The sequence below is a fragment of the Saccopteryx leptura genome, chromosome 2 (assembly GCF_036850995.1).
Source record: "Saccopteryx leptura isolate mSacLep1 chromosome 2, mSacLep1_pri_phased_curated, whole genome shotgun sequence".
Classification (NCBI taxonomy): Eukaryota; Metazoa; Chordata; class Mammalia; order Chiroptera; family Emballonuridae; genus Saccopteryx; species Saccopteryx leptura.
Window position 1 is genome coordinate 163,856,274 of NC_089504.1, and position 27,829 is coordinate 163,884,102.

Genomic DNA, 27,829 nt, shown 5'->3' on the forward strand with positions numbered 1-27,829 from the left:
GGAGAAAATGAGAACTATAATATGACCCAGTAATTTCACTTCCAGAAGTACAGTGAAAGGAAATGAAAATATTATCTCAGAGAAGTATCTGCACTCCTATGTTCACAGCAGTATTATTCACAGTAGCCATGACATGGAAACGATGTCCATCAACAGATGAGTGGATAAAGAAGATGTAGTAGTTATATACAACAGAATATTATTCAGCCATATAAACGACTGAAATGTTGCCATTTGGGACAACATGGATAGACCTTGAAGGCATTTTTCTAAGTGAAACAAGTCAGACATTCAAATACTGTATTACTTATATGTATGCATTAAAAAATAAAACAGCTCATGCTCATAGATACAGAGATGGGTGGTTGCCAGAAGTAGGAGGTGAGAAATGGGTGAAGTGGGTGAAAGTAGTCAAAAATATGCAAGTCCTGGAGATGTAATATACACCATGGTGAGAACATAAGGATATTTAAAAGTTCCTAAGAGTAGATATCACAAGAAAAATATATTGGCCCTGGCCAGTTGGCTAAGTGGTAGAGCATCGGCCCAGCATGTGAATGTCTCAGGTTCAATTTCTGATCAGGGTACACAAGAGAAGTGACCACCTGCTTCTTCACCCCTTTCTCCCCTTTTCTCGCTCTCCCTCTTCCTCTCCCACAGCCATGGCTCAATTGGTTTGAGCAAATTGGCCTCAGGCACTGGGGATGGCTTAATGGCTTCTGCCTCAGGTGCTAAAAAAATGGCTTGTTTACAAGCAACAGAGCAACAGCCTCAGATGGGCAGAGCATCACCCCCTTGTGGGCTTGTCGGGTGGATACTGGTTGGGGCACATGCGAGAGTCTGTTTCTCTGCCTCCCCTCCTCTCAAATAAAAAAAATGAAGTATGTAAGGTAATGGATACTAACTTGACTTACTTTGGTGATTATTTCACAATGTATCCAATTACAATTTGTTATGTTGTACCCGACACTAATATTTGTTATATTGCTTCTCATCCTTTTGGCTAAGATCAAGTGTAGTATCTGTTCTTACCAGTTTAATATAATGTTATGTGTCAGTTATATCTCAACTAAGGAAAAGAAAAGAGTGATCAGGAGCTAAGTAAGAAAGTCATTGAGCAAAGACTTGAAGGAAGTTAGGGGATATCTGAGAGAACATTTTAGCCAAGAAACAGAGGAAAAGACCCAAAATTAAGGCCATCCTGCAATGTTTGAGCAGCAGAAAGAAGAGACTGTTGGGGCTGGAGGGGATGAGCAGGAAGGAGACTAATGGGTAGTTCTAGAAATAGGCCCCCAAAATAAAGACCCTTGGAAAGTGTACTACTCAGTGCAATAGGAGCAGAGCAGTGAAGACTGACTTATGAAGGACTACGCTGCATGCTATGCTGACTGTACCAGAGAGTCTCTCAAGCAGCGGTCTCTTAGAAGGCTCTTGCAATAGCAGTGAAGATGATAGGAAATTGGAAGCTCTGGTTTTTAGAAACTGCTAAACAGAATTATTTTTAAAAAGCTATTTGCTAAAAATTTTCTTATTCAGTGAGAGGGCGAGAAGGGGGGGGGTGGAGAAGCAGATGGTTGCTTCTCTTGTGTGCCCTAACCAGGAGTTTAATGCATGACTTCCACATGCCGGGCTGAAGCTCTACCTCTGAGCCAACTGGCCAGGTTCTAAAAAAAATTTTTTAATTTTATTCTATCCTAGATACAAACCTATTTTGAAAATTAAATGGAAAAGTATATATTTGTTTAATTTTTTTCCTTTTTATTAAATTTACTGGGGTGACACTGGTTAACAAAATTATACAGGTTTCAGGTGCACAATTCTAGAAGTGGAGGAGGGAATGGGTGGATAAATGGTGATGGATGGAGACTTGGGGTGGTGAACACACAATACAGTATACAGAGGATGGCTGAGGATGGCTCAATGGCTTCTGCCTCACTTCATGATAAAGAAGTGTGTATTTAAAGTATACCTGAAATGTGTTTGAAGAGTTAAATGTTCTTGTCTGTTTTGTGTTTGAGAAAATGATGTCAGTGACCTTTAGAGTGCACCATCTCTGTTCCTACAAAGCAAAGTATAAGTTAGTGTTCAGAGAAATTTTGTATAAAAATTGGTTTCTTAATACATTGTCTCTATTTGTACAAGCTCTGCCACAGGAAGTCTACAAAGAGTTGTCCAAAGGTAAAACACATCACTACCATGACACTCTTGTCATCTCATCTCATGACATTTATAGTGACTATACGGGGTGGGCAAAAGTAGGCTACAGTTGTAAGTATGCAAAATTTTATTGTATCATTATTAATTATTGTATTTCATATGAACAACTGTAAATCTACTTTTGCCCAATCTTGTATATGTAATACTAATATGCTTCACAAGATGGGGAGATAGGAGATTCAGTTGATGTATGTAAAAGGTATTATGGTTACTCTGGGAGAGAAGAGAAAAAGATAAGTATCAGAATTATATAATGCTAAAAATTTCTTTTTAGCCTGTAAACTGTTTAAATCAAACAGGACTGCCTTGTGTTTTAGTGATTTCCCTATGTGGTTTCATTTTAAGAGCTAACACTTCAAAATCTCCCTCCTTTTATCAATAGATAGATACTAATTTCTTCTACGTTAAGGCTTTGCTTCTGTTAAAATGAACAGAGCCAGAAGAATGAGTAACTGAGGAACTGTTAAATTTATTTACCAAAATTGCTAACAACCAAAAAACGCTCTGTGTAGGAATGGAGCAAGGAGTAAAGAGGTCAGAGTTGAAGCAGCAGTGGTGTTCTAAGAATAGAGGTTAGACAAGTACAAAGGTAAACCTATCACAATTTCTGGTTAGCAGCATTACAATGAAAATAAGCAAATACTTCAGCATTGATGAGCAAACCCTCATCAATGGATGTTGGGGTCAAAGCTTGCACATATGCAGAAAGTACAAAGGAAAATGTTGGGTAAAGAGTCCATCTTTTTTTTACTGAAAGTATTACTAAAATTGTTTAATGTTTAAGAGCAGTTTTTAAAATGACTCGGGTTTTATGTAAGCAAGCTCCTTTGATAATAGCAGTTTTCTATTTTCAAAATTGTTTTTTGGATTTATTATCTAATTTGTTTTATTACTCTTCACATCTGGTCAATTTCTGGTGGATTCAAAAATCTTTAGGAAAACCAAATAGAGTACATTTTAGATACTATCTTCAAAATTAACACTTTATTTTTTCTTTACTCAGAACGAACTCACAGATACACATGCCCAATTCCACGTACTTTTTCTTTTCTTTGTGTCTACAATGTTCTTCGTCAGCGTCCTGTCACTTTTCAGCTGCCACTGCTGGCTCGTTGGAAAAAATAAAACAACGATTGGTAAGTAGGTCAAAATCATAATTCTTAGGAAAATGATCATAAATGAATATGAAATCTAGAGGACAGTACATGATAAAGAACGTAAAATAATTGTGTGTGAAGAAAATGCACTGTGAGCCTGACCAGGCGGTGGTGCAGTAGATAGAGCATCGGACGGGATGTGGAGGACTCAGGGTCGAGACCCCAAGGCCACCAGCTTGAGCGCAGGCTCATCTGATTTGAGCAAAAAGCTCACCAGCTTGGACCCAAGGTTGCTGGCTTGAGGAAGGGGTTACTCAGTCTGCTGTAGCCCCACAGTCAAGGCACATATGAGAAAGCAATCAATGAACAACTAAAAGTGCCACAACGAAAAACTGATGATTGATGCTTCTCATCTCTCTTCGTTCCTGTCTGTCTGTCCCTGTCTATCCCTCTCTCTAACTCTCTCTCTGTCTCTGTAAAAAAAAAGAAAAAAATGCACTGTGACTGGACAGGAACAGTGGGTTTATGTAAATGTAGTGGTTCATTTTATTTATTTAAAAGATTTTTTTTTTTGGGTATTTTTCTGAAGTTGGAAACGGGGAGGCAGGCAGACAGACTCCTGCGTGCACCCGATCGGGATCCACCCGGCATGCCCACCAGGGGGCGATGCTCTGCCCATCTGGGGCGTTGCTCTGTTGTGACCAGAGCCATTTTAGCACCTGAGGCAGAGGCCATGGAGCCATCCTCAGCGCCCAGGCCAATTTTGCTCCAATGGAGCCTTGGCTGTGGAAGGGGAAGAGAGAGACAGAGGAAGGAGAGGGGGAGGGGTGGAGAAGCAGATGGGTGCTTCTACTGTGTGCCCTGGCCGGGAATCGAACCTGGGACTCCTGCACACCAGGCCGACACTCTACCACTGAGCCAACTGGCCAGGGCCTTATTTAAAAGATTTTATTTGTTGATTTTAGAAAGAGGAGAGAGAGAGTGATTGGCAGGTGTTTTGAGGAGTAGGAAGCATCATCTCGTAGTTGCTTCTCGTATGTTCTTTGACAGGAGAAGCCCAAGGTTTCCTACTGGCAACCTTATCATTCCAGGTTAATGGTTTATTCACTGTGCACCATAGCAAGGTGGTTCATTATTTTAAAAAAGGTTGAGGAAGATTGACTTTTATTTATATATATAATATATATATTAAAATATATATATATTTAATTCATATATAAAATATATTTTTTGTGTGTTTGTGTGACAGAGAGACAGAGAGAGGGACAGATAGACAGGAAGGGAGAGAGGTGACAAGCATCAATTCTTCATTGTAGCACCTTAGTTCATTGATTGCTTTCTCATATGTATTGAGGGGGGGGAGCTACAGCAGAGCGAGCGACCCCTTGCTTAAGCCAGCGACCTTTGGACTCAAGCCAGTGACCATGGGGTCATGTTGATGATCCCATGCTCAAGCCCAATGAGCTCTTGCTCAAGCCGGTAACCTCGGGGTTTCCAACCTGGGTCCTCCGTGTCCCAGTCTGACGTTCTATCCACTGCACCACCACCTGATCAGGCTATATATTTATTTTAGTAGTGGATTGTATGTAAAAGTAGATAACAAATCATGTTTTATAAATGTTAATAAAAACTGTTTCATGCATTTATACAGTGTCTTCAAAAATTAATCTATGAAAGGTGAATAGTGGATTTACATGTTAATAAGGCACTTCATTCTCAGAATGGTAAAAAAAAAAAAGTTAAATGAAAAAAAATTTTGCCTGACCAGGGCATTTTATCTACATTGCATTGGGGCTTCAGAAAGCTGATGAAGTCAGTCTGTAACCTCGAGATTGTTACACTCCAGGAGATTTAGTCTCAGCCCTAATGTAGGCCCTCACCTCTATTTGACATTATTGTGGTGTTTCTGATCAGTTTTGTTACTTTATTACCTACAACAGTTATTTCAGGTTTTCACCATTCTTCTTAATTTTCTTACCCATTTTGGGAGCCCTTCATAGGAGAATTAGAAGTTGTTACAAGTAAATTCTTACCTTCTTCCCACCTTTATAACCTCACAAACACTTATGCTTTCAAACCTATTACTCTTTTTTTTTTTTTTTTTTAATTTTTGCATTTTTCTGAAGCTGGAAACCGGGGAGGCAGTCAGACAGACTCCTGCATACGCCCGACCGGGATCCACCCTGCACGTCCACCAGGGTGAAACGCTCTGCCCATCCAGGGCGTCGCTCTGTTGCGACCAGAGCCAGGCAAGCGCCTGAGGCAGAGGCCACAAAGCCATCCCCAGCGCCCGGGCCATCCCTGCTCCAATGGAGCCTTGGCTGCGGGAGGGGGAGAGACAGAGAGGAAGGAGTGGGGAGGGGCGGAGAAGCAGATGGGCGCTTCTCCTGTGTGCCCTGGCTGGGAATCGAACCCGGGACCCCCGCATGCCAGGCCGACGCTCCACCACTGAGCCAACCGGCCAGGGCCTCAAACCTATTACTCTTACACTTCTTCTAACTTCTGAAAATTTCTCACCTAGTAACTAAGGCTAATCTATTTTTTTTTTCTAAAGTGAGAGGCAGGGAGGTAGACAGACTCCTGCATGTGCCTGACCGGGATCCACCAGGCAAGCCCACTAGGGGGCAATGCTCTGCCCATCTGGGGCGTTACTCTGTTGCAACTGGAGCCATTCTAGCACCTGAGGGGAGGCCATGGAGCCATCCTCAGAGCCTGGGTCAACTTTGCTCCAGTGGAGCCTTACTAAGGCTAATCTTTACATCTCTTCTAGAAAACACCTGTTTCTCAGAATTCTTTATCAATTTTTACTTTTCTATATTACCAACTTTCCTAGTCAGTCTCTCTCTGGCTTCTTATCCTTGGCTTGTAAAACATGCTGAAATTCTATTTAAAAAGTTTTAAAACCCATTTTTTTTGTGTGAAACTTAAAGTCTTTCTTTAACCCTCACTCTACATCACTCTACAACCATGTTTAAAAGAAGGTCTTTAGCCTGATCTGTGGTGGGGCAGTGAATAAAGTGTTGACCTGGAAATGCTGAGGTCGCCGGTTAGAAACCCTGGGCTTGCCTAGTCAAGGCACATATGGGAGTTGATGCTTCCAGCTCCTCCCCCCCTTCTCTCTCTCTGTGTCTCTCTCTCCTCTCTAAAAATGAATAAAATAAAAATAAATAAATTAAAAAAAAAAAAAAAGGTCTTTAGCCTGACCTGTGTTGGCACAGTGGATAAAGCATCGACCTGGAATGCTGAGGTCACCAGTTCCAAACCCTGCATTTGTCTGGTCTAAGGCACATATGGGAGTTGAAGCTTCCTCCTCCTCCCCCACACACACACTCTCTCTTCTCTCTAAAATGAATAAATAAAATTAAATTTAAAAGAAAGGTCTTTAATCACCATCTGCTTCTTTGTTATTCCTTATTAAAGCTCATTCTCAAGTGTCATGTCCTCCAGGTCTCACCTCCTACTACCCACCCCCCCTACACGTCTTTATTATATTGTAATTTTGTTAGACTACCTGCTTTTGTAAGAATTTCATTGAATTTATTTTTGGATCCCAAGCACCTAGTAATATGCCATTAAGCACATAGTAGGAAGTATATAGATAATAAGCAAAGTTGCAAGAGTAAGAGTATTAAAAAAGTAAGATGTGTTAAACATACTACAGTAGATTTTCAGTAATATTAGATAATTATTTTGACATTTTTATTTTATAAAGGTGAAGTATTCAGAAGCAATTTTTTTTCTGAAATAAGTTTCAGAAATTTATCCTTTACTACTTGTAAATATATTATTTTAAATTATATTTATAGCTTTTTCTATCAAAAATATAAAACAAGAATTTAATGACTTTCACTCCTCTAATTTTAAATAGATTAACTTATTTTTATATGTACATGCCACAGAATCCTTCCGTGCACCCACCTTTTCCTATGGACCAGACAGAAATGGTTTCTCTCTTGGGTGCAGTAAGAATTGGAGACAAGTCTTTGGTGATGAAAAGAAATACTGGCTACTTCCAATATTTTCAAGGTAATTTATAAAATGCACATCTCAGAAATTATGGAAATTATAGTTAAATTTCTTAATATTCAGAGAATACATACTTAATGACATTCTTAGCCTTAAGAATGAAAACCCAGAATAACTTGATTATAGGAAATTTTTTTTTTATTAGAGACGGTTTGGGGCACATATTTGAATCAAAAGTTGCAAAAGATAATTCATAAAAAATAATCACTGCTTTTCCTTCAAAATGAAAATAAGTTGTTTTAAGTAGAGAATCATAAGAATTTATACTTATTGGCCATATCTTTAAAAATGTTATCACAGATTATATACGGCTCACAAAAATTAGGGGATATTTTTAAATGGATATGAAGCAATAAAAAAAAGCATTTGATTTTTTTATTAAACAACATCAGAAAAACAAACAAGTCAAAGAAAGTTTGATTATGCAAATGACATGTAAAACCAACTTTTATTTCATTGGTGAAAATGCACTATACAAAAGGCTGAAAGTACTGGAATATCTGCATATTACCTTGGCTATCTATAAAAAGTCATTACAGAAGAGGAAAAAATATTTAATTTTCATGTGATGTATTTGTGAATGGTGTAGGTTTTTTTCCTTAATTAACTGTATTGCCTGTTTTTGTGTGAAAATGACTTATTTTGATTTTATTTTTAAATGACATTTTTGCTTGGTGTAGAATTGTACATGTTGCTTACTGTCTTCTGGTTTACATTTCTTTTTTTTTTTTTTAGCGAGAGTGATAGACAAAGAGGAACAGACAGACAGGAAGGGAGAGAGATGAGAAGCCATCAGTTCTTTGTTGTGGCATCTTAGTTCATTGATTGCTTTCTCATATGTGGAGCTACAGCAGAGCGAGTGACCCCTTGCTCAAGCCAGCGACCTTAGGCTCAAGCCAGTGACCATGGGGTTATGTCTATGATCCCACGGTCAAGCCAGCAACCCCGCACTCAATCCGGATGAGCCTGTGCTCAATCCGGTGACCTCAAGTTTTGAACCAGGGTCCTCTTGAGTTCCAGGCTGACACTGTATCCACTGCACCACCGCCTGATCAGGCATGCATCATTTCTTTTTGATGAGAAGTTTGCAAGTCACTGATATCTTTTCTACTCTGTATGTAATGTGTCTTTTTTCTCTGTTGTCTACTTTTAAGATTTTACATTTATAATTAGTTTCATGAGATTTGATTTTGTGGGCCTTAGTATAGTTTTCCTCTTGTTTTTGTGCTTGGGATTGGTTGAATGTACTGGATCTGTGATTTTAGAACTTTCATTAGATTTGGAAAATAATTTTATATTTTTAATTGAATTGATCTTTTTTTTATAAGATTTTATTATCGCCACTCCTTGTTACAGATGGGACTCTACTCGAGTAATTTCTAAGCACAGCTCATGACATGCTGTCCATTTTTTTTGCTCAGTCTTTTTTCTCTGTGGCATTTGATAGATCTCATTGCTGTATTTTTAAGATCCAGTCTCTTCTGTGTACTTTATCTTTTGTCTTCTGTAGTGCAAGGTTTTTACACTCTGATTAAGACACAGACTTTTTTTGGGAAGGTTATTTTTTCTAAAACAATTCCAACATTACAGTTTTCTTTCTTTTTTAAAGATGTGGTTCCATTATCTTCTGGCTTGTGACAAGCAAGAGCCCTACTCTTGCCTTTATTGGACTGTTTGTAATTCCCTCTGGCCACTTTGAAGATTTTATCACTGATTTTAGACAGTTTGATGATAATGTTCCTTGGTATGATTCAGTTTATGATAATGTTCCTTGGTATGGTTTAGTTTGTGTGTATCGTCTCTGGGATTCATTAGGTTTCTAATTTTTTTACTTTATAATTTACATCAGATTTGATTAATTTTCATCATATGTCTTCAAGTTGTTTTGTCTTTTCTTGTTTTTGTTTTGGTTTTTTTTTTGTATTTTTTCCGAAGTTAGAAGCAAGGAGGCCGTTAGGCTCCCACATGCGCCGGATCGGGATCCATCCAGCATATCCACCAGGGGGCAGTACTCTGCCCATCTGGGGCATTGCTTCATTATGGCCTGAGCCATTCTAGTGCCTGAGGCAGAGGCCATGGAGCCGTCCTCAGTGCTTGGACCAACTTTGCTCCAATGGAGCCTTGGCTGCGGGAGGGGAAGAGAGAGACAGAGAGGAAGGAGAGGGGGAGGGGTGGAGAAGCAGATGGGTGCTTCTCCTGTGTGCCCTGGCCAGGAATCAAACCCGGTACTTTCACACGCCGGGCCAATGTTCTACCACTGAGCCAACCGGTCAGGGCCTCTTCAAGTTGTTTTTGCTGCCTGCTCCTCCTCTTCCCACCAGCTTTCAGATCCTGATAATGATAAATACGTATATGCTAAATTGCTTGATTGTCACAGGCCATTGCTGTTCTGTCCTTCCCCTTTTTCCCTTCCCCATCTTTTATTTTTTTTTATTTTTAATTTTTTTTGCATTAATTTGGATAGTTTCTATTGCTGTGTTTATAAGTTCATGGTCTTCTGTAATGTCTACTATTAAGATAATCCAGTGAATTTATCATTTCAGATAGTATCTTTTTCAGCTCTAGAAGTTCAGTTTGGTTCTGTTTTTATATTTCTTTTTTCATTATATCTAATTTTTTCCTGTTAATTCAGAGACACTTATAATCACTATTTTAAAGTTCTTGTTTTTAATTCTTTTCTATTGACTGTGTTTTTTTCTTAATTGTTATATTTTCCTACTACTTTTTATGCTAGTACTTTTTTTTGGATGGTGAACATTTTCAATTCTGAGTTTTTAAATTTTGTCTCTCTTTAAAGAATGTTGAACTTTTTTTGTAGCAGTTACATAATTTGTGTTTCAGCTTCTGCACATCTCCCTCTTCCTCAGCTTTGTCCGATAGGTTCAAGCTGTATTACCTTCTCAAAATTTTTATCTTTGTCACCTCAGTTCTGTGGGGTCACCCTGTTGTTCTGCATGTTTCTTCCTGGCCTGGCAGAGGCTGGAACTCCCTTGGTCAGGTCTTTTCTTTCATAGACTAGTGTTCTGTGCTGTTTTGAAAACAGTATTGTAGCCTGACCAGGTGGTGGCACAGTGGATTGAGCGTCAGACTGGGATGCGGAAGGACCCAGGTTTGAGACCCCGAGGTTGCCAGCTTGAGCACAGGCACATCTGGCTTGGGCAAAAAAAAGCTCACCAGTTTGGACCCAAAGTCGCTGGCTCAAGCAAAGCGACTCGGTCTGCTGAAGACCCACGGTCAAGGCACATGAGAAAGCAATCAATGAACAACTAAGGAGTCCCAACGAAAAACTGATGATTAATGCTTCTCATCTCTCTCCATTCCTGTCTGTCTGTCCCTACCTATCCCTCTCTCTGACTCTCTCTCTGTCCTTGTAAAAAAAAAAAAGAAAGAAAGAAAAGAAAACAGTATTGCATATATTCTTGACTGGAGGTCAAGAATCCTAGGATCTTTCCTCTGAAATTACAAGTTATGATAATTTCCTTATACCATGTCTCTGAAAAAAGGAAGTTAAATTTGACAACTTTGGTTTAACTTCATATGATTTAAATGATCACTGATGTGTTTTATTATGCAGCCTGGGTGATGGTTGCAGCTTTCCAGCGCGTCTTGTGGGAGTGGATCCAGAGCAAGCTTCTGTTCCTAACCAGAGTGAATATGCCAGAAGGTGTGCTTCTCATCATTGAGATTTTCAGTATCATTATAAAACAAGCTATATATGTGTATGTGATACATATATATTTTATAGATAAATACAGTAATAATTAAGTAAGTCAGCACAGATAGCCAAAAAATAATTGTATTTAAATTTTTTAACTGAAAGTTAATTTCTAATACTATCTATCTACTTATGTGTTGTATTGTGTTTTGTGTGTGTGTGTATAAAAGCATATATACCCAATATGCTTAGGATAACCATACCTTTTTATCATTCAAACCAGAATGATTTTCATAGTAAGAAAGAGAATGCTTGCCATTACTAGCTGAACCAGAACAAGCACATAAAACTGGAAATATCTGGGGAAACTAGGAAGCACAGCTGCTCTAAATACGCTGCTGCATCTTCTGAGAAACTAAGACATTCTTTCAAGATTTGATTAAATTGGTTTATGTAAATTATACTTTTTCAGAGAAATTAGTCATTGTTCTATTCACCATTTATTTTATTTTTTTCTGAAGTGAGAAGCGGGGAGGTAGAGAGACAGACTTCTGCATGCGCCCGACTGGGATCCACCCGGCATGTCCACCAGGGGATGGTGCTCTGCCCATTTGGGCTGTGTCTCTGTTGCTACTGGAGCCATTCTAGTGCCTGAGGCAGAGGCCATGGAGCCATCCTCAGCACCCAGGCCAACTTTGTTCAAGTGGAGCTTTGGCTGCGGGAGGCAAAGAGAGAGATAGAGAGAAAGGAGAGGGGGAAGGGTAGAGAAGCAGATGGTTGCTTCTCCTGTGTTCCCTGACTGGGAATCGAACCCAGAACTTCAACCTGCCAGGCTGATGCTCTACCACTGAACCAACCAGCCAGAGCCTGTTCACCATTTTATTTTAATAAGCAGATTTTAACTGTAGTATGAAAATAATATTGAGAATTCAAAAATACAGATAGAAATTTTCTTATTCATTCATCTTAGATTGAATTTTCTCAGTATTTGCATAGAGAGCAAACTGATTCTTACATTCAAAGTGTTTCATTTTAAATTAAATCTTAAGATAGAGATACTTCTGTCAAAGTGAAACAGTTGAAACTTATTTACTACAGAAATTAATTGTGGGGGAAAAGATTATTAATTACAAACTCACATATTAATATCAGGAACACGAAGGTCTTCAAACCTAAGATATTACGACCTTAGAGCTCCAGCATCTATTGTGGGTGTAAACAATTCTCTTAAACTATTTGAACCGTAGTTTCCAACTGTATATCTACCTCCAAGATGGTTTTTTTTTTGGGGGGGGGTTGTTGTTTTTGTTTGTAAAGAGAGAGAAGAATGGGAGGAAGAGAGAAACTGCTGTTTGTTGTCCTACTTATTTATGCATTCATTGGTTGATTCTTATATGTGCCACAACTGGGGATTGAACCTGCAACTTTGGTGCATTGGTACAATGCTCTAACCAACTGAGCTATGGACCAGGGGCTCTACCTCCAAGGTTTTTTGTGAAGGGTGAGATAATGTATATACAGCACCTTATACAGTGTCTGATCCACAGTAGTTACACAAGAAATACTAGTTCTTTTTTCCTCGTTCTTTTGTTTCTTCGCTCCCTCCCTCCCTGAATCTATTAGCTAGAAAAATAAATCTACGTTAAATCACTTAATCATTTTTTCCCCTTAGATTTAAACTACAGAGGTAGAAAGCAGAAAACTTGGGAAATGACAGGTAATTGTTTTTCTCCTGACCACAAATAGTTCCTCACCTGTCCTGTGCTACCTTATAGCTCTTGATTAACATGTCAAATATGTGTCAGGCTGGCCTCTGAAGCTTTTTGTTTTTCCTAATTGATTTTATTGGCAGTGTTGGAGTACATATCCTTAGGTCTAGAGAACCATTTAATAGGAAGCTGGGGCATATTTTTCTTTTGAAGATAGAGTTTTTTTTTAGAGATCTGAGATCCTATGAGTTGCCTTCACATGTTTAGGAGAAAAGACTACTAATTTGCTGCTTATTAATTGAGCGTTAAACTACTTACTAAATTATTCTTTTTAAATTTTTTCCATTGATTTAAGAGAGAGACTAAGGGTAAGAGAGAAGCATCACTTCATTGTTCCACTTAGTTGTTTCATTTAGTTGTATATTCATTAGTTGCTTATCATATGTGCCCTGATTGGGGATTGAACCAGTGACCTCAGCGTGCCAGGAGGATGAGCCACCTGTCCATGGCATATTTACTAAATTATTTGCTCTTCCTTTTCAGTATTGGCTCAAATCAACCTTTTCCTATCAAACCACTTAGTGAATCAAAAAACCGATTGCTGGATAGTGACTCTCAGTGGACAGAGAATGGATCTGAAGAAGGCCCTGTCAGATCAGGTAATACTCGTGATTTGAAAACATTGCTTTCTCTGGTTAACATGAAACTCGCCAGGTTTAAATATATAAAAGTCAAAATATTATGATATTTAAAATACTAAAATGTGTGAGATTTTTAAATAAAATATCGTCTGTATGGGGTGTTAGTGTTTACAGGTGGCTTTTATGGAGAAGGGGGTTGAGTGTGGAAGTGTAGGGACCGCTGTATCTCGTTCTGTTCACAGTGAGCTTTTTGTTACCTAGCCACGGGTTTATCTCAGACATAAGAAATTCTTTTGGCATAATATTGCGAATAAAACTTAAGAAAGGTGAGTTCTGGTCAAGATGGAGATGTAGGTAAACGAGGTGCTCAGAACCTCCAACAACCAAATCAAAATTACAACTAAACTACAGAACCACCATCATTTGGACCTCCTGAAATCTAGGCAGACAGAAGTCCTGTAACCAAAGACATACAGGAGAAGCCACCTGGAGACTGGTAGGAGGGGCAGAGACAGGGAAGGGGCTGGTTTCACACCCATGAGTGGAGATTGGAAATGGGGAGGGAGATCTTGGCTGCAGAGGCCCACCTAAGGAGCAACCGTGCGACCCACATCAGAACCAGTGCCAGGAGAAAAGTTCCCATGATTTAAGGCTGTAGAACCAACAGGGATTGTGGCTGAGCGAGGCTGAGGGAGCCTGGTGTCCCAGGTGTTCCTCTTAAAGGGCCCACACACAGACTTATGGGACTTACACCCTCTGAGCAGCTGGAAAATTGCTGTATGTGAACATACAAAGAGGGACTGAATTCTCTGGCATCAGAGTGAGGGCTGGAGGGGCAGCTTCTTCCCAGACAGAAGTGCCAGCACAGGCCATTGTTCCTTTTCTGAGCCCCGGCACAGAGCCCTTAGGCCCCATACCTGAGTCTTCATTCACCTGGCTAACACCACTGGCACTATAATTCCCTGAGATCCCCAGCCCCACATTTGCAGGCCTACCCAAGCCCTTTCCAGTAGCTTTTCCATACAAATAGCCTGCCCTGGCTCATGCCTCAAACATTCCTAAACTTTTTTAAACAAGCATCACATGCTGCCCTGTAGCTCTGTCTAAGTGGCTCCCAGTCTGGCACTGGCAGCGGCTGTTCTTGGTTTGCAGCTTGTCCTGTCTCAGACACCTACAAGTAGGTACAAATAGCAGCTACAGATCACTTTGTAGGTCGTGCTGGGTGTCCTTGGGCATGGCACAGGTGATTCCAGAGCCAGCATACCCAACAGACAACTCCAGACCACTCCAGGTTACAACCCTACTACTCCACAAGCAACACACTCAAGGGGGTAGACTCAGCAGGCACCAAAAACTCACTGAAGTGAGTCCAGCTCCATGGAGTGGGCCCCTGTATGGCAGCTTCTTCAGTATAGCCACAGGCAGTACGAGCAGCTGGTCTTCACAGCTGATTGGCCTAGGGTCAGTCATTCCCATTCACTTGCCAACAGCAATCAAGGCTCAACTACAACAGGACAGTATACCCAGTCAGTCCACTCGGGGCATACCTGGAGCACCCAGCTGGAGTGACTGGGAAGGTTGTGCCACTGTGTCCTACAGGACACCTGCTGTACGAGGCCACTCTACCAAGTATGGGAGATGTAGCAGCTCTATCTAATACATAGGAACAAACATAATGAAGCAGCCAAAACACAGAGACAAAGAAACAAGTACCAAATGAAAGAACAGAACAAATCTCTAGAAAAAGAACTAAATGAAGTAGAAATAATATAATCAAACTATCAGATGCAGACCAGGGGTCCCTAAACTTTTTATGCAGGGGCCCAGTTCATTGTCCCTCAGACCGTTGGAGGGCCGCCACATACAGTGCTCCTCTCACTGACCACCAATGAAGGAGGTGCCCCTTCCGGAAGTGCGGCGGAGGGCCGGAAAAATGGCCTCAGGGGGTCACATGCGGCCCGCCGGCTGTAGTTTGGGGACGCCTGGTTTAAAACAATGGTTATAGTGATGCTCAAGGAACTTAACAAGGACTTCAACAACATAAAAAAAGGACATGGAAACCATAAAAAAGAACCAGTCAGAAATGAAGGCTACACTAACTGAAATGAAGAATAATTTATATGGAGTCAATAGGAGAGTAGATAAAGCAGAGGATCAAATCAGCTACTTGGAACATAAGGTATCAGAACAGCAAAAAGAAAAAAAATTTTAAATGAGGATAGCCTGGCCTATGATGGCACGCACAGTCGATAGAGCATTGACCTGGAATGGTAGGTCACATACAGCAAGCAAGAAGCAAGCAGTGAACAACTAAAGTCAAGCAACTATGAGTTGATACTTCTTGCTGCACTTCCTTTCTCTGTAAAATTAATTTAAAAAAAGAAAAGATGAGGATAGTCCTGGCTAGATAGTTTGGTTGGTTAGAGCTTCCTTCCAAAGCGCAGAGGTTGCCAGTTCAATCTCTGTTCAGGGCACATACAGGAACAGATAGATGTTTCTGTCTCTTTCTCCCTCTCTTGCTAAAATCAATAAATAGTTATTTTTTTTAAAATGAGGATAGTGTAAGGAGCCTCTGGGACAACTTCAAGTGTACCAACATTTTCATCATGGGGGTGCTGGAAGGAGAAGCAAGAAAACATGGAATTGAAAGCCTATTTGAAAAAATGACACAAAACTGTCCTAACTTGGTGAAAGAAATAGACATACAAGTCCTGGAAGTACAGAAAGTTCCAAACAAGATGAACCCAAAGAGGCCCCTACCAAGACACAACATAATTAAAATGCCAAAGGCTAGACAGAACTGTAAAAGCAGGAAGAGATAAGCCAGTAGTTAACCTGCAAGGGAGCTCCCGTAAGACTGAGAGGTGATTTCACAACATAAACTTTGCAGGTCAGAAGGGATTGGCATGAAATACTCAAAGTGAGGAAAAGCAAGGACCTACGACTGAGACTACTCTACCCAGCAAAGCTATCATTTAGAATCAAAGGACAGATAAAGAGCTTCCCAGACAAGAGAAAGCTAAAGAAGTTCAAGAAGAGTCAAATATGGATCCAGCAACTCTCTGGGTATTTATCAAAAGAAACCCAAAACATGAAATAAAAAAGACACATACATTCATATGTTTATTGCAGCATTATTGACATTAGGTAAGATTTGGAAACACCTAAGTGCCCATCAGTAGATGAATGGATAAAGAAGTGTGGTGCATATATACAACAGAATTTGATTCAGCCGTAAAACAAAACAATGAAATCTTCAACAAAATGGTTGGACCTAGAGGTAATTGGGAATTGGGATAAGTGAAATAAGTCAGATAGAGAAAGGCAAACACCATATGAGTTCACTTATATATGGAATCTAAACAAAATAAGAACAAACAGAAAAATAGATAACAATATTTTGAAGGTTGCTAGATAGGAGAAGGGGTTAGTGGTCTGAGTGAAGAAGGTGAAGGGATTAAGAAGAACAAATTGGCTGTTACAGAATAGTCACGGGGATGTAAAGTGCAGCACATGGAATATAGTCAACAATATTGTAATAACTATGTGTGGTGTCAGATGGGTGCTGTATTTATCAGAGTGATCACATAGTTAAGTTACATAAATGTTTTACACCTAAAACTACTTAAGGTTATTCTTTAGGGTCCTAGCATTTTCTTAATTGAAAATAATTTTCAAAAAGCATTATTCTCTTTGCTTATTATAAAAAGAGTACATTTGAATGTATTTTAGTCTTTTCTTGATGACTCAATCATTTAATGAATTACAGATGTATTATGGAACAGTTGATAAGATAGAAGTGGGCGTTTGAATCAGTACTCCGTCTATCATATTGTCTGGCCATTTACAAGTATTATTACCTGAAATATATCTTAATAATAATAGTAAAACATTGTCATTATCCTTTTGCACTGTAGAAAATTAGTTTGGATGCACTAACTCCAGGAAATACCCCAAAATTTCAGACTTGCTGTCAGATTTTCTGATTTTTTTTTTTGTCTTTTTGGATTTTTATAGCATTTAAATTATTCTCTAAAATTAGTATCAGTGGGATCATTAGGTACCTTGTATAAGATCAAGGGAAAGATCCATTTTTTAGGTTTCTTAGTTACTGCTGCTGAACATCTTTAAAACCAATGGACATTTTCATAAAAATAAGCATAAAGCCAGACTTTATGCTCTTAGCACTGCTTTCCTTCTGGGTTCTACAAGAAACAAATGGTTGGCACCATGTGCCTATTTAGTGCTCACATAGCGTTGCTTTTACTTCAGTCATCAATTTTGCTATTTAGCCAGAAAGTTAATCTTTTCTTTTTTTTTTTTGGTCATGTCATATGTAATTATGTACTTACAGGGACAAATAACCATGTTACAGTGGCAATAGAAAATTGAGTACCACTTGTTCATAACTAACCAATTGAGTAAGAACAAGGTAAGACAATGCAAAGGTAATTTCCTTGAACAAATGAAGTTTATTTGCCTATTTCATGATCTCAAAAACAATTTACAATTCAGTTTTTTACTCTTTCAATTATGTCAGCAAAATTAGGTAATTCAGGAGAGATTGGAAGACATCTGCCTAAATCCCATTTTCCTTACCAATCCTAGCACAATCTCGGTAAATATTTACTGGTAGATTAATGAAGAAACTAGTAAAAATTGTTCAGGATTGGTATGTTGACAACTGACCTTTTTGGTAAACAGTGCCTATTGATCAGTTTAAGAAATAAAGGTAGCTTTTGCCTACTGTTGAGGAAATTTGAGCCAGATAGAAGTGACTAACATCAGAGGCGGAAAAAAAGTCTTGAGAGGTTAATCGAAGTTATTTACTTCATAAAAGACACAGAAGAGCAGTTCCCTCTAGGCAAGTCCATGAATGAACCATCCTTGACTGTGTGCTCTGCGAAGGGAGCCCTGGGGGGACAGTCCAGGTGGCTCAGCAGTCTGAGCAGCGAAGGTAATGGCTGACCTCACCTCCAGCTGAATTTCAGGGATGTAGTGGAGGCTGTCCTAACACTAAAGTCAAGGATAAAACTGTCTGCACTTAATCAGGAGCTGAGCTCAGTGCCCAGTAGCATTTTGTGAAGGTGTTCAATTTTGATAAACCTGCTTTGAGTGTTTTGGTGTCACCTGTTGCTCCATAATGAATGCCCACAAGCCTAGGGGCTTCATAGGGCACATGTTCATTACTGCGGTTCTATTGTCACGAGCTCTTTTTTTTTTTTTTCATTTTTCTGAAGCTGGAAACAGGGAGAGACAGTCAGACATACTCCCGCATGTGCCCGACCGAGATCCACCCGGCACGCCCACCATGGGGCGATGCTCTGCCCACCAGGGGGCGATGCTCTGCCCATCCTGGGCGTCGCCATGTTGCGACCAGAGCCACTCTAGCGCCTGGGGCAGAGGCCACAGAGCCATCCCCAGCGCCCGGGCCATCTTTGCTCCAATGGAGCCTTGGCTGCGGGAGGGGAAGAGAGAGACAGAGAGGAAAGCGCGGTGGAGGGGTGGAGAAGCAAATGGGCGCTTCTCCTGTGTGCCCTGGCCGGGAATCGAACCCGGGTCCTCCGCACGCTAGGCCGACGCTCTGCCGCTGAGCCAACCGGCCAGGGCGAGCTCTTTATTTTTTACTGGTTGTCTTCTCCAGTCTCAGGGAAGCCTGACCATTCAGTTGCATACCAAGGACCTCCAGATCTGGAGCTGTGCCTGAGCCTGAGACCCAGACAGAATCAGAGCCCCTGCACTCAGGCTGGGCTCTTGTCAGGCACAGTGGGCAGGACTCTGAAGACAAGCATCAGAGGCAGCTGTGGTAGTCACAGCCCTGGTCAGTGCCATGGAGAGCTGAGGCTGTGGTACAGCAGGGGGGCCTCAGACTGGGGGTCTCTGTTCTAGCTTTGTTTCTTTTCACTGTGGATGCAAGAGTGGCTGCTGCCTGTGGTGCTTGAGAATCCCCGGCTGAAGTTCCTAGAGCTGTTGCTGTGGGTCTTTCCTACACGCCTCAACAGTCTTGAAAGGATGTAGATAAGATGTCTTCTCAGAGTATGGCCAGGGTAACAAAAGCAGACCCCTGAGAATCTTCTTGTTTTAAAATTCTCGATGCTTCAGGAGAAGAGTCAGTGATTTGTTTTACTTGTTTACTGCTTATAAATATCTTATTATCGCCCTAGCCAGATAGCTCAGTTGATTAGAGCATCATCCTGAAGCGCAAAGGTTGCCGGTTTGATCCTTGGTCAGGGCACAGACAGGAACAGATCAATGTTTCTGTCTCTCTCCTTTCCTTTCTCCCTAAAATCAATTTTTTTAAAAATTCTTATTATTACAGATAGAAGTATTAGAGTATTTCTTTCCTGTCTTGTTATATTGGTAGCTTTATACCTTAGTCCTCAGAACCATTTTATAAATCTTTTTATAAATTTATTTATTGATTAATTTTAGGGAGAGGAAGGGAGAGAGAAACAGGAACATCGATCTGCTCCTACATGTGCCCTGATCAGGGATCGAACCAGCAACCTCTGTACTTTCAGACAACACTCTAACCAACTGAGCTGTCCAGCTAGGGCTGAACTGTTTAATAAATCTTGTTTTTATAAAAAGAAAATAAAGTTTTAACCAATACTCAATTGTTTCTGGTTTTATAGGTTTATAAAAACATTATGGACTTATATTTTCGTTATTATTTGCAAGAAAATTATCAATGGATGAAATAATTGAAGTATAACAGAAGATATATTTTTCCAAAAAAGAAGCTTTTGTATAGATCGCTGGATCCACAGAAGTGCTACTGCAGAGCAGGAAGATACCTTAATCCTACATAAGTCCAACACTGACTCACAGCTGCAACAGGGGCTTAATTTTACTTCGCAAATAACACCTGTTATGGGATGGTATGATATGTCAGATCACATGTTAACATGACATAATGTATTTTTTGATAACCTGAGTTACGGTATCAGAGTTGTTTTTTCGTGTTCCTATGAATTCTTCAGAAACACAAGCTAAAAACTTAAGTACGTCTAGGGGAAGTATGGTGGCTGATAAGTGAATAATAATAATAATATCCAAATCACTGTTGCTTGTACTATGTAAGGAACAGAAAATAACTGCTTTTTTAAAATTGGGTGATTGATAGTTTATAATTACTGTTTTATACTTTTCAACGTTTTTAATAAAGATTTTTTAATGTTGCTATACAGTAAAATTCAGAAGGATTAAGATAACTAAATATAATGATTTAAAACATGGAGCACATTTGTATAATTCTTTAAAGGCTAAGTTCTAAGTATTTGTACAACAATACTGTATATTGTTGTGCCCAAGGCTTAAAGGGAGCTTGTCAGTATAAGAAATATTTTTGTTTTTTTCTGCTTTAAAATTGCTCCTTTACTGAATTTTTTATTAGTATACATTCAGAAAAACACAAACGTACATGTACTGTGGAAATCTTGGACAAAGTAGGACTAGGTAGAAGGAGCTAAAAGACAAGTAAAGAGAAAGGTAGGCTGTTGTAAGCTGTTAAAAATATTTTCAGCCCTATGGTATGTAGAATGCAAAACACTATAAATTGACTTTCAAATTTTAATTTAGGTATGAAAAATTACTTTGGAATGTTTTACAATAATCCTGTAACAGTTTAACAGTGACTTAAAATGCAATTTGAATTAGGGTGAAACTGCTCTTAGGTTGAGATTGCTCTTAGGAAAAAAAATTTAAACCTGAGTAGTTATTTAAAACTTCTAGTTTTTGAGAGGTTGATTCCACTCGTAAATACAAAATACTAAATCTGACCTAACAGCAACATCTTTCTGCGTAGACACATGCCCTCTTGTCTTTTTGAAATCCAATCTGAGTGGCAAGAATTACTGTATTAATTATAAAGAAAAATACAGTAGTTTATAAAGGAGAAACAATATAGAAATGTTAATTGTTTATACTGTTTAGTCAAATATACACACACAAGTCAAAATAATTGATTGCTTCCAGTAATGGATAGAGAGAAATCTTTTTTTTCCCCCTGAAGTGAGAAGCAGGGAGGCAGAGAGACAGACTCCCGCATGCTCCCGATTGGGATCCACCCTGCAAGCCCACCAGGGGGTAATGCTCTGCCCATCTGGGACGTTGCTCTGTTGCAACCAGAGCCATTCTAGCACCTGAGCTGGAAGCCACGGAGACATCCTCAATCCATGGGCCAACTTTGCTCCAGTGGAGCCTTGGCTACAGGAGGGGAAGAGAGAGACAGAGAGAAAGGAGAGGGGGAGGGGTGGAGAAGCAGGTGGGCGCTTCTCCTGTGTGCCCTAGCCGGGAATCAAATCCGGGACATCCACATGCTGGGCCAACGCTCTACCACTGAGCCAGCCGGCCAGGGCCAATAGAGATAAATCTTAACCAGCATCTGTAATCATCTATAGTTACAGTTTTCTGGTCTGTAACATGGGATTGAAGGGAAGGGTGTTATGAATGAGCTAGGCTGGATGACTAACATTTTTAAGTTTCTGATTTTGCTAAATAACCTTACTTTTCATTCATCAACAAATACTTTTGGAGCACCTTCTGTACATCAACCAGTATACTAGGGATAGCTCTATAATTTCCTAATGTCATATAAATTTTATAGTCAACTATTCCAGGTTTATAATTTATAGGATTTTTATAATTTCACTGGCTAATACTATTAGATTTTAAAAGGAAGTAACTTTTTTTTTAATTTCTAAGCTGAAGAAATGCTTTAGCTTTGAAAATACAGTTTGTAATACTAGAATATGGATTCTTCTACCTTTATTTCACCTCTAGTTTTTATAATCTTGATTCTAGAAAAGGTTTAAGTATGCAAGTTAAGGGATATCAGTTACGTACCAAAATCATCACTTCATTTTGGCAGTTTGAATATTATAAGGAAATAGTAAAAGTTTTAAACTTAATACTTTCAGAAATTATCTGGCACTTTTTATGAGTATTTCTATATTTAGATCAAAGTGTTTGCATGCACCTGATTAACAAATGAGGAAACAGTTTTCCCCTTAACTGTATTCAGGCATTTTTTATGGTGTAATTTTTTTGTATTTTTCTGAAGCTAGAAACGGGGAGAGACAGTCAGACAGACTCCCGCATGCGCCCGACGGGGATCCACCCGGCATGCCCACCAGGAGGCGATGCTCTGCCTCCACCAGAGCCACTCTAGCGCCTGGGGCAGAGGCCAAGGAGCCATCCCCAGCACCAGGGCCATCTTTGCTCCAATGGAGCCTCAGCTGCAGGAGGGGAAGAGAGAGACAGAGAGGAAGGAGAGGGGGAGGGGTGGAGAAGCAGATGGGCGCTTCTCCTGTGCCCTGGCCGGAAATCGAACCCGGGACCTCTACACGCCAGGCCGATGCTCCACCACTGAGCCAACCGGCCAGGGCTTCTCAGTTCTTTTTAAGTTATTTAGCATCATCTTCAATAGCATAGTAAACACCTTTTTTGAAATTTTCAGTTAAAAACTTTAATTACCATTGGTTTAATTCATGGCCAGCATTTTGCTACACTCTAAATCAGGGGTCTCAAACTCGGGCCCGCGGGCCCGAGTTTGAGACCCCTGCTCTAAATAGTATTTGGCTGGGTTTGTTCATAGACATAAATTAATGACCCTTCAGCAGGGGCCTACCACACATACCAGTGTGGAATGGGAATCCACTGAGAAGAATGGCTGCCTCTTTGGTTTTTCAACTGGTATTGATTGGTGTTGTCACCCTTCGCAGAGAAAGGTCAAAATGAACCCTGTGAAAATTTATTAGTACTGTCTTTGGCCCTTCCAACACTTGAATAGATATGATGACACAGAAAATTAAGTTTAATTTCAGGTCTTACCATTGCCATTAAAAAAAGGAAAAAAAAACTAGACAGGAGACTTGGTTTTACCTGCATACAGACTTACTTGAATATTCAGTTTCTGAGGCATCTGACCAGTCTCACTTTGCCAAACCAAAGAGCAGCTACAGTTGAGTAGTTATTAACAAGAACCCGTTTACAGAGTTTAGCTTCATCTTCACGTATGGATGATTTTTTAAATCTTTTACATATTTAAGTTATAATTCAATGTGTCCTAAGTTAATTTGATCGTAAGATTGGCTTAAGTCAAATATGCAGTGTTTACTTGAATTTTATTTCTATTAGCAGATTTTTACTTTGTTTACAGGAGTGTTTAAATTCAAGAGTATCAAGCCTGACCAGTGGTGGCGCAGTGGATAAAGCATCGACCTGGAATGCTGAGGTTCCTGGTTTGAAACCCCGGGCTTGCCTGGTCAAGGCACATATGGGAGTTGATGCTTCCTGATCCTCCCCTCTTCTCTCTCTCTCTAAAATTGAATTTTAAAAATGTATCAGACATGGAGATTTCCATTTAGTAAACTTGAAAGAAAATATATTAAGGGCTTGGTGTCGGGGTCTGCATATTTGGGGCTCTGAAATGACAGTGACAAATATGTTTAGCTTACATTTTGTTCTAGGACTAGCACTATATCAATGGAAAGTACTTTTAATCTGTTACTAAGAAATTATATTTTTGCATTTCAACCAATATAAAGACCATATCTAATATGAAAGATACAGGTAATATATAAACCTGAAATCCCTGTGTTTCATATAATCTGAACTATATTTGCCAATTTAAATTTAAAATGCAATATAGATTCAGAGAGGTCCATATTTTTCTGACAAGTTCTCTGACAGAGAGGTCCATATTTTTCTGACAAAGTTCTGACTTTGTATTACTTTGTTGGGTTGCATAAAGAAGCAAGAATTTGTATTTGTATTACAAGCTTGAGAAAGCTACTACTAATCAAGGTTTTTATATTTGTACGTGATTGCAGATGAGTCTATGCCCATTAAAAAGAAAAGATGGACACTATTTTAAAGTGATCTTTAATGTTTTTATATAAACAGATTTGAAATAGTTTACGTTTGGTTGTCTTTACTTACCAAGTGCCATAAGTCTTGCCTTTGTTTCTAAGTATAGTCCTGGACCATTACTTAATATGTTAATTCTTTGCTTTGTATTTGGGATGGTCTAATCTGCATTAACAGGAATGCTGAACATTTTAAACATTTTTCAAAAATCATAATTTACTTTATTAATAAAGAAATAAAAGTAAAGTCCTGTATTGGAACAGTTTGTTGTTGTTATAAAGTGATATTTTACCAAATGAGAAAATATTATTTTGGTTTTAAAAATCTGGTAAAATAGTATTATAGAAAGAGATTTGGCTAATAATTTGGGGTAACCACATCTAAGACAGATATTATTTGAATGCAACAGTATTGTAGTTCACCTAGGCCAGAGGTATAGATAGCTTTATTCACAAAGGTTTTAAATTTAGCTTTTATTGAACATAATTTTCAATTTAGAAGTCACATTTGGATAAGTACTTTCAGAACAGAAGTTGTTGAATTGTGATTGTCAAAATGCTGAATAATATATCTTGTGTAGAATTCTTCTGTGGCATCTGTGCTCCAGTCCCCCCCCCCACAAAGGGACAGTGCCGTAGTTGAGGCTGCTGACTTGCTAAGACAAGGTGGATCTGAGGTGGAGCAGTTCCCAGGACCAGCAGAGGCCAGTAGAGATGACATGACCTTGGGGGGAGGGGAGGTTGTGCTAATTCAGCACTGTTTTGGGTGGGGACGAGGATTAACTACTAAATGACCAAAGTGGCTAAATTTTCACTCTTTTTAATGAGTAGAACTAATGACATGACCTTGGCCTTACTTTTCTCCTTTCTAGCTTTTCAGAACCACTCTGGGAAAGTGGAGTGTTGTTGGCCCCTTGTGCTTGTTTTACTCATGTGCTCCAGATCTAGAGGGATGAGAATTAACACACACACGTATATTTTTTTAAATGAGACAGAGACAGCCAAGAAGGGAGAGAGGTGAGAAGCATCAACTCATTGCAGCACTTTAGTTGTTCATTGATTGCTTCTCAGACACGCCTTGACTGGAGGGCTCCAGCCTAGCCAGTGACCTTGAGCTTCAAGCCAGCAGCCTTGGGGCTCAAACCAGCAACCATGGGGTCATATCCATGATCCTACACTCAAGCCAGCGACCTCGGGGATTCAAACGTGGGTCCTCAGCATCCCAGGTTGATGCTCTATCCACTGTGCCACTACCTGATCAGAAGACATTGAGAACTAACATTTAATTTCTTCTGTGTAACAGCTCTTTATGGGTGAGTTGAACAATGCTATGAGTTACTATCACTGTCTTTAACCCTTCAATGCCTTCCATGTGATACAGAGGGTTGAAGGGCCTTTTCTATTCCTTAATAAAGGGCATACTGTTTTTCAACCGAGATTGTTTCCTCCCTGCGCATTCCCCACATAATGCAATTCTTTTGATGCAGGCTTTCCAACTCCAGCAGCATTCTTCCATCACATTCTCGTGGCTTCCAAACTGAGTTAACATTTCTGTGCTGTCTGGAGCACTGCACGTTTATCTAGTACTGATTTCATTTAGCCATATGTTGGTTATAAATACTTGCAAGCCAACTCACTGGATTATAAATTGCTGAGGACTTTTTCTTTGTACTGACTACCCACAAAATGAACAATGAATTCAGAAGGGAACTGCAGTCATGAACTTTAATGTCCATTAGATTTAACTGTTGTGCTGCCTAAGTTCTCAAAAAAAAGTGGGCACCAGAGACAATATAATCTCAAACTTGAAAAGTATTAGTCGAACCATCTTTCACACATTTTTTTAAATTGTTTTCTTTTCTTTACATGTGAAGTGGGGAGGCAAGAGAGACAGGCTCTCACACACGCTCAACCAAGATCCACCTGACAAGCCTGTGGGGCAATGCTGTGCCCATCTTGGGCCACTGCTCAGCAACCGAGCTATTTAAATACCTCAGGTGAGGCCACGGAGCCATCTTCAGTGCCTGGGGTCAATTTGTTCCAACTGAGCTATGGCTGCAGGAGAAGAAAAGAGAGAAGAAAGATGGGGAGGGGTGGCGAAGCAGTTGGTAGCTTCTCCTGTGTGCCCTGACCAGGAATTGAACCCCGGACATCCACACGCCAGGCCAATGCTCTACCACTGAGCCAACCGGCCAGGGCATTTAAAAAATTTTCTTAATTGACTGATTTTAGAGAGAGAGGGAGACAGGAACATTGATCTATTTTTGTATGTGCCTGCCTTCGGATCAAACTCACAACCTCTGAGCTTCTGGACGATGCTCTACCAGGCGTCCCCAAACTACGGCCTGCGGGCCGCTTGTGGCCCCCTGAGGCCATTTATCCGGCCCCCGCCGCACTCCCAGAAGGGGCACCTCTTTCATTGGTGGTCAGTGAGAGGAGCACTGTATATGGCGGCCCTCCAACGGTCTGAGGGACAGTGAACTGGCCCCCTGTGTAAAAAGTTTGGGGACCTCTGCGAGTCTAAACCAACCAAGCTATCCGGCCAGAGCTATCTTTCACACATTTTAGTGTATAAATTTATGGTGCAGTATCTTTGGAGAGCAATTTGACAATATGAGGTTTCAAATGTCCATATTCTTTTTGTATTTTTCTGAAGCTGGAAACGGGGAGATACAGTCAGACAGACTCCTGCATGCGCCCGACCGGGATCCACCTGGCATGCCCACCAGGGGCGACGCTCTGCCCACCACGGGCGATGCTCTGCCGCGACCAGAGCCACTCTAGCGCCTGGGGCAGAGGCCAAGGAGCCATCCCCAGCGCCCGGGCCATCTTTGCTCCAATGGAGCCTTGGCTGCGGGAGGGGAAGAGAGAGACAGAGAGGAAGGAGGGGGAAGGGGTAGAGAAGCAAATGGGTGGAGGGGGAAGGGGTAGAGAAGCAAATGGGTGCTTCTCCTATGTGCCCTGGCCTGGAATCGAACCCGGGTCCCCCGCACGCCAGGCCGACTCTCTACCGCTGAGCCAACCGGCCAGGGCCAAATGTCCATATTCTTTAACATATCAGGTTAGACTTAGAAGTTTTATAGGTATGCTTTATAAGCAGTAATTATAAGCATATTTGTTGCTGTTCTGTTTGAAGAAACAAAAGACTAGAACATAAATGTCCCACCCACTTTTCCAGTTGTTTATGCAGAATTATCTAACAGGAGACACAATGAACTTTTTTTTTAATCAGTGGTTTGAAAGAGACAGGAACATCGATCCATTCCTACATGTGTCCTAACAGGTTCAAACCAATAACTTCTGTGCATCCACTAAGGCTCCACTAAGCCATTCAGCCAGGGTGATAGTGAACTATTGGGTTGGGGAATAAGTTCGTAGCATTTTACCGAAGACTTATTTAAACAAAAAGCAATAATTATATCAATAAGTTAATCAATTATATATTCGCCGTTGCTGTTTACAACCTCTTCTCACCTCTCGACCAATTTGTTGATGCCGTTCCGCCAAAAATCGCCTGGTCTGGTGTCAAAGAAGTTGTTGATCCAGTTTTTAAGGACCTCTTTGTTATCGAAGGTAACGCCCTTCATATGGTTTGACAGGGAGCAGAAAAGAT

At 40.2% G+C, this 27,829-nt stretch overlaps 1 protein-coding gene and 1 pseudogene across 4 annotated transcripts in view; both read left to right on the plus strand.

The window, feature by feature from the left end:
• Positions 1–24,799, plus strand: part of ZDHHC20 (zinc finger DHHC-type palmitoyltransferase 20) — an 86,291-nt gene extending 61,492 nt beyond the window's left edge. For 2 of the 4 annotated variants that reach the window (XM_066369202.1, XM_066369206.1), the window contains 5 exons: positions 3,221–3,353; positions 7,214–7,340; positions 10,915–11,004; positions 13,248–13,363; positions 23,508–24,799. In XM_066369202.1, the coding sequence (XP_066225299.1) occupies positions 3,221–3,353; positions 7,214–7,340; positions 10,915–11,004; positions 13,248–13,363; positions 23,508–23,560 (519 nt within the window). In that variant the 3' untranslated portion in view covers positions 23,561–24,799. Of the gene's footprint in view, positions 1–3,220; positions 3,354–7,213; positions 7,341–10,914; positions 11,005–13,247; positions 13,364–17,699; positions 17,778–19,980; positions 20,922–23,507 lie in introns of those variants that run through there. The other 2 variants (XM_066369203.1, XM_066369204.1) reach the window with 2 other exon arrangements.
• Positions 984–1,115, plus strand: LOC136396286 (U2 spliceosomal RNA; annotated as a pseudogene).
• Positions 24,800–27,829: the final 3,030 nt, after the last annotated feature.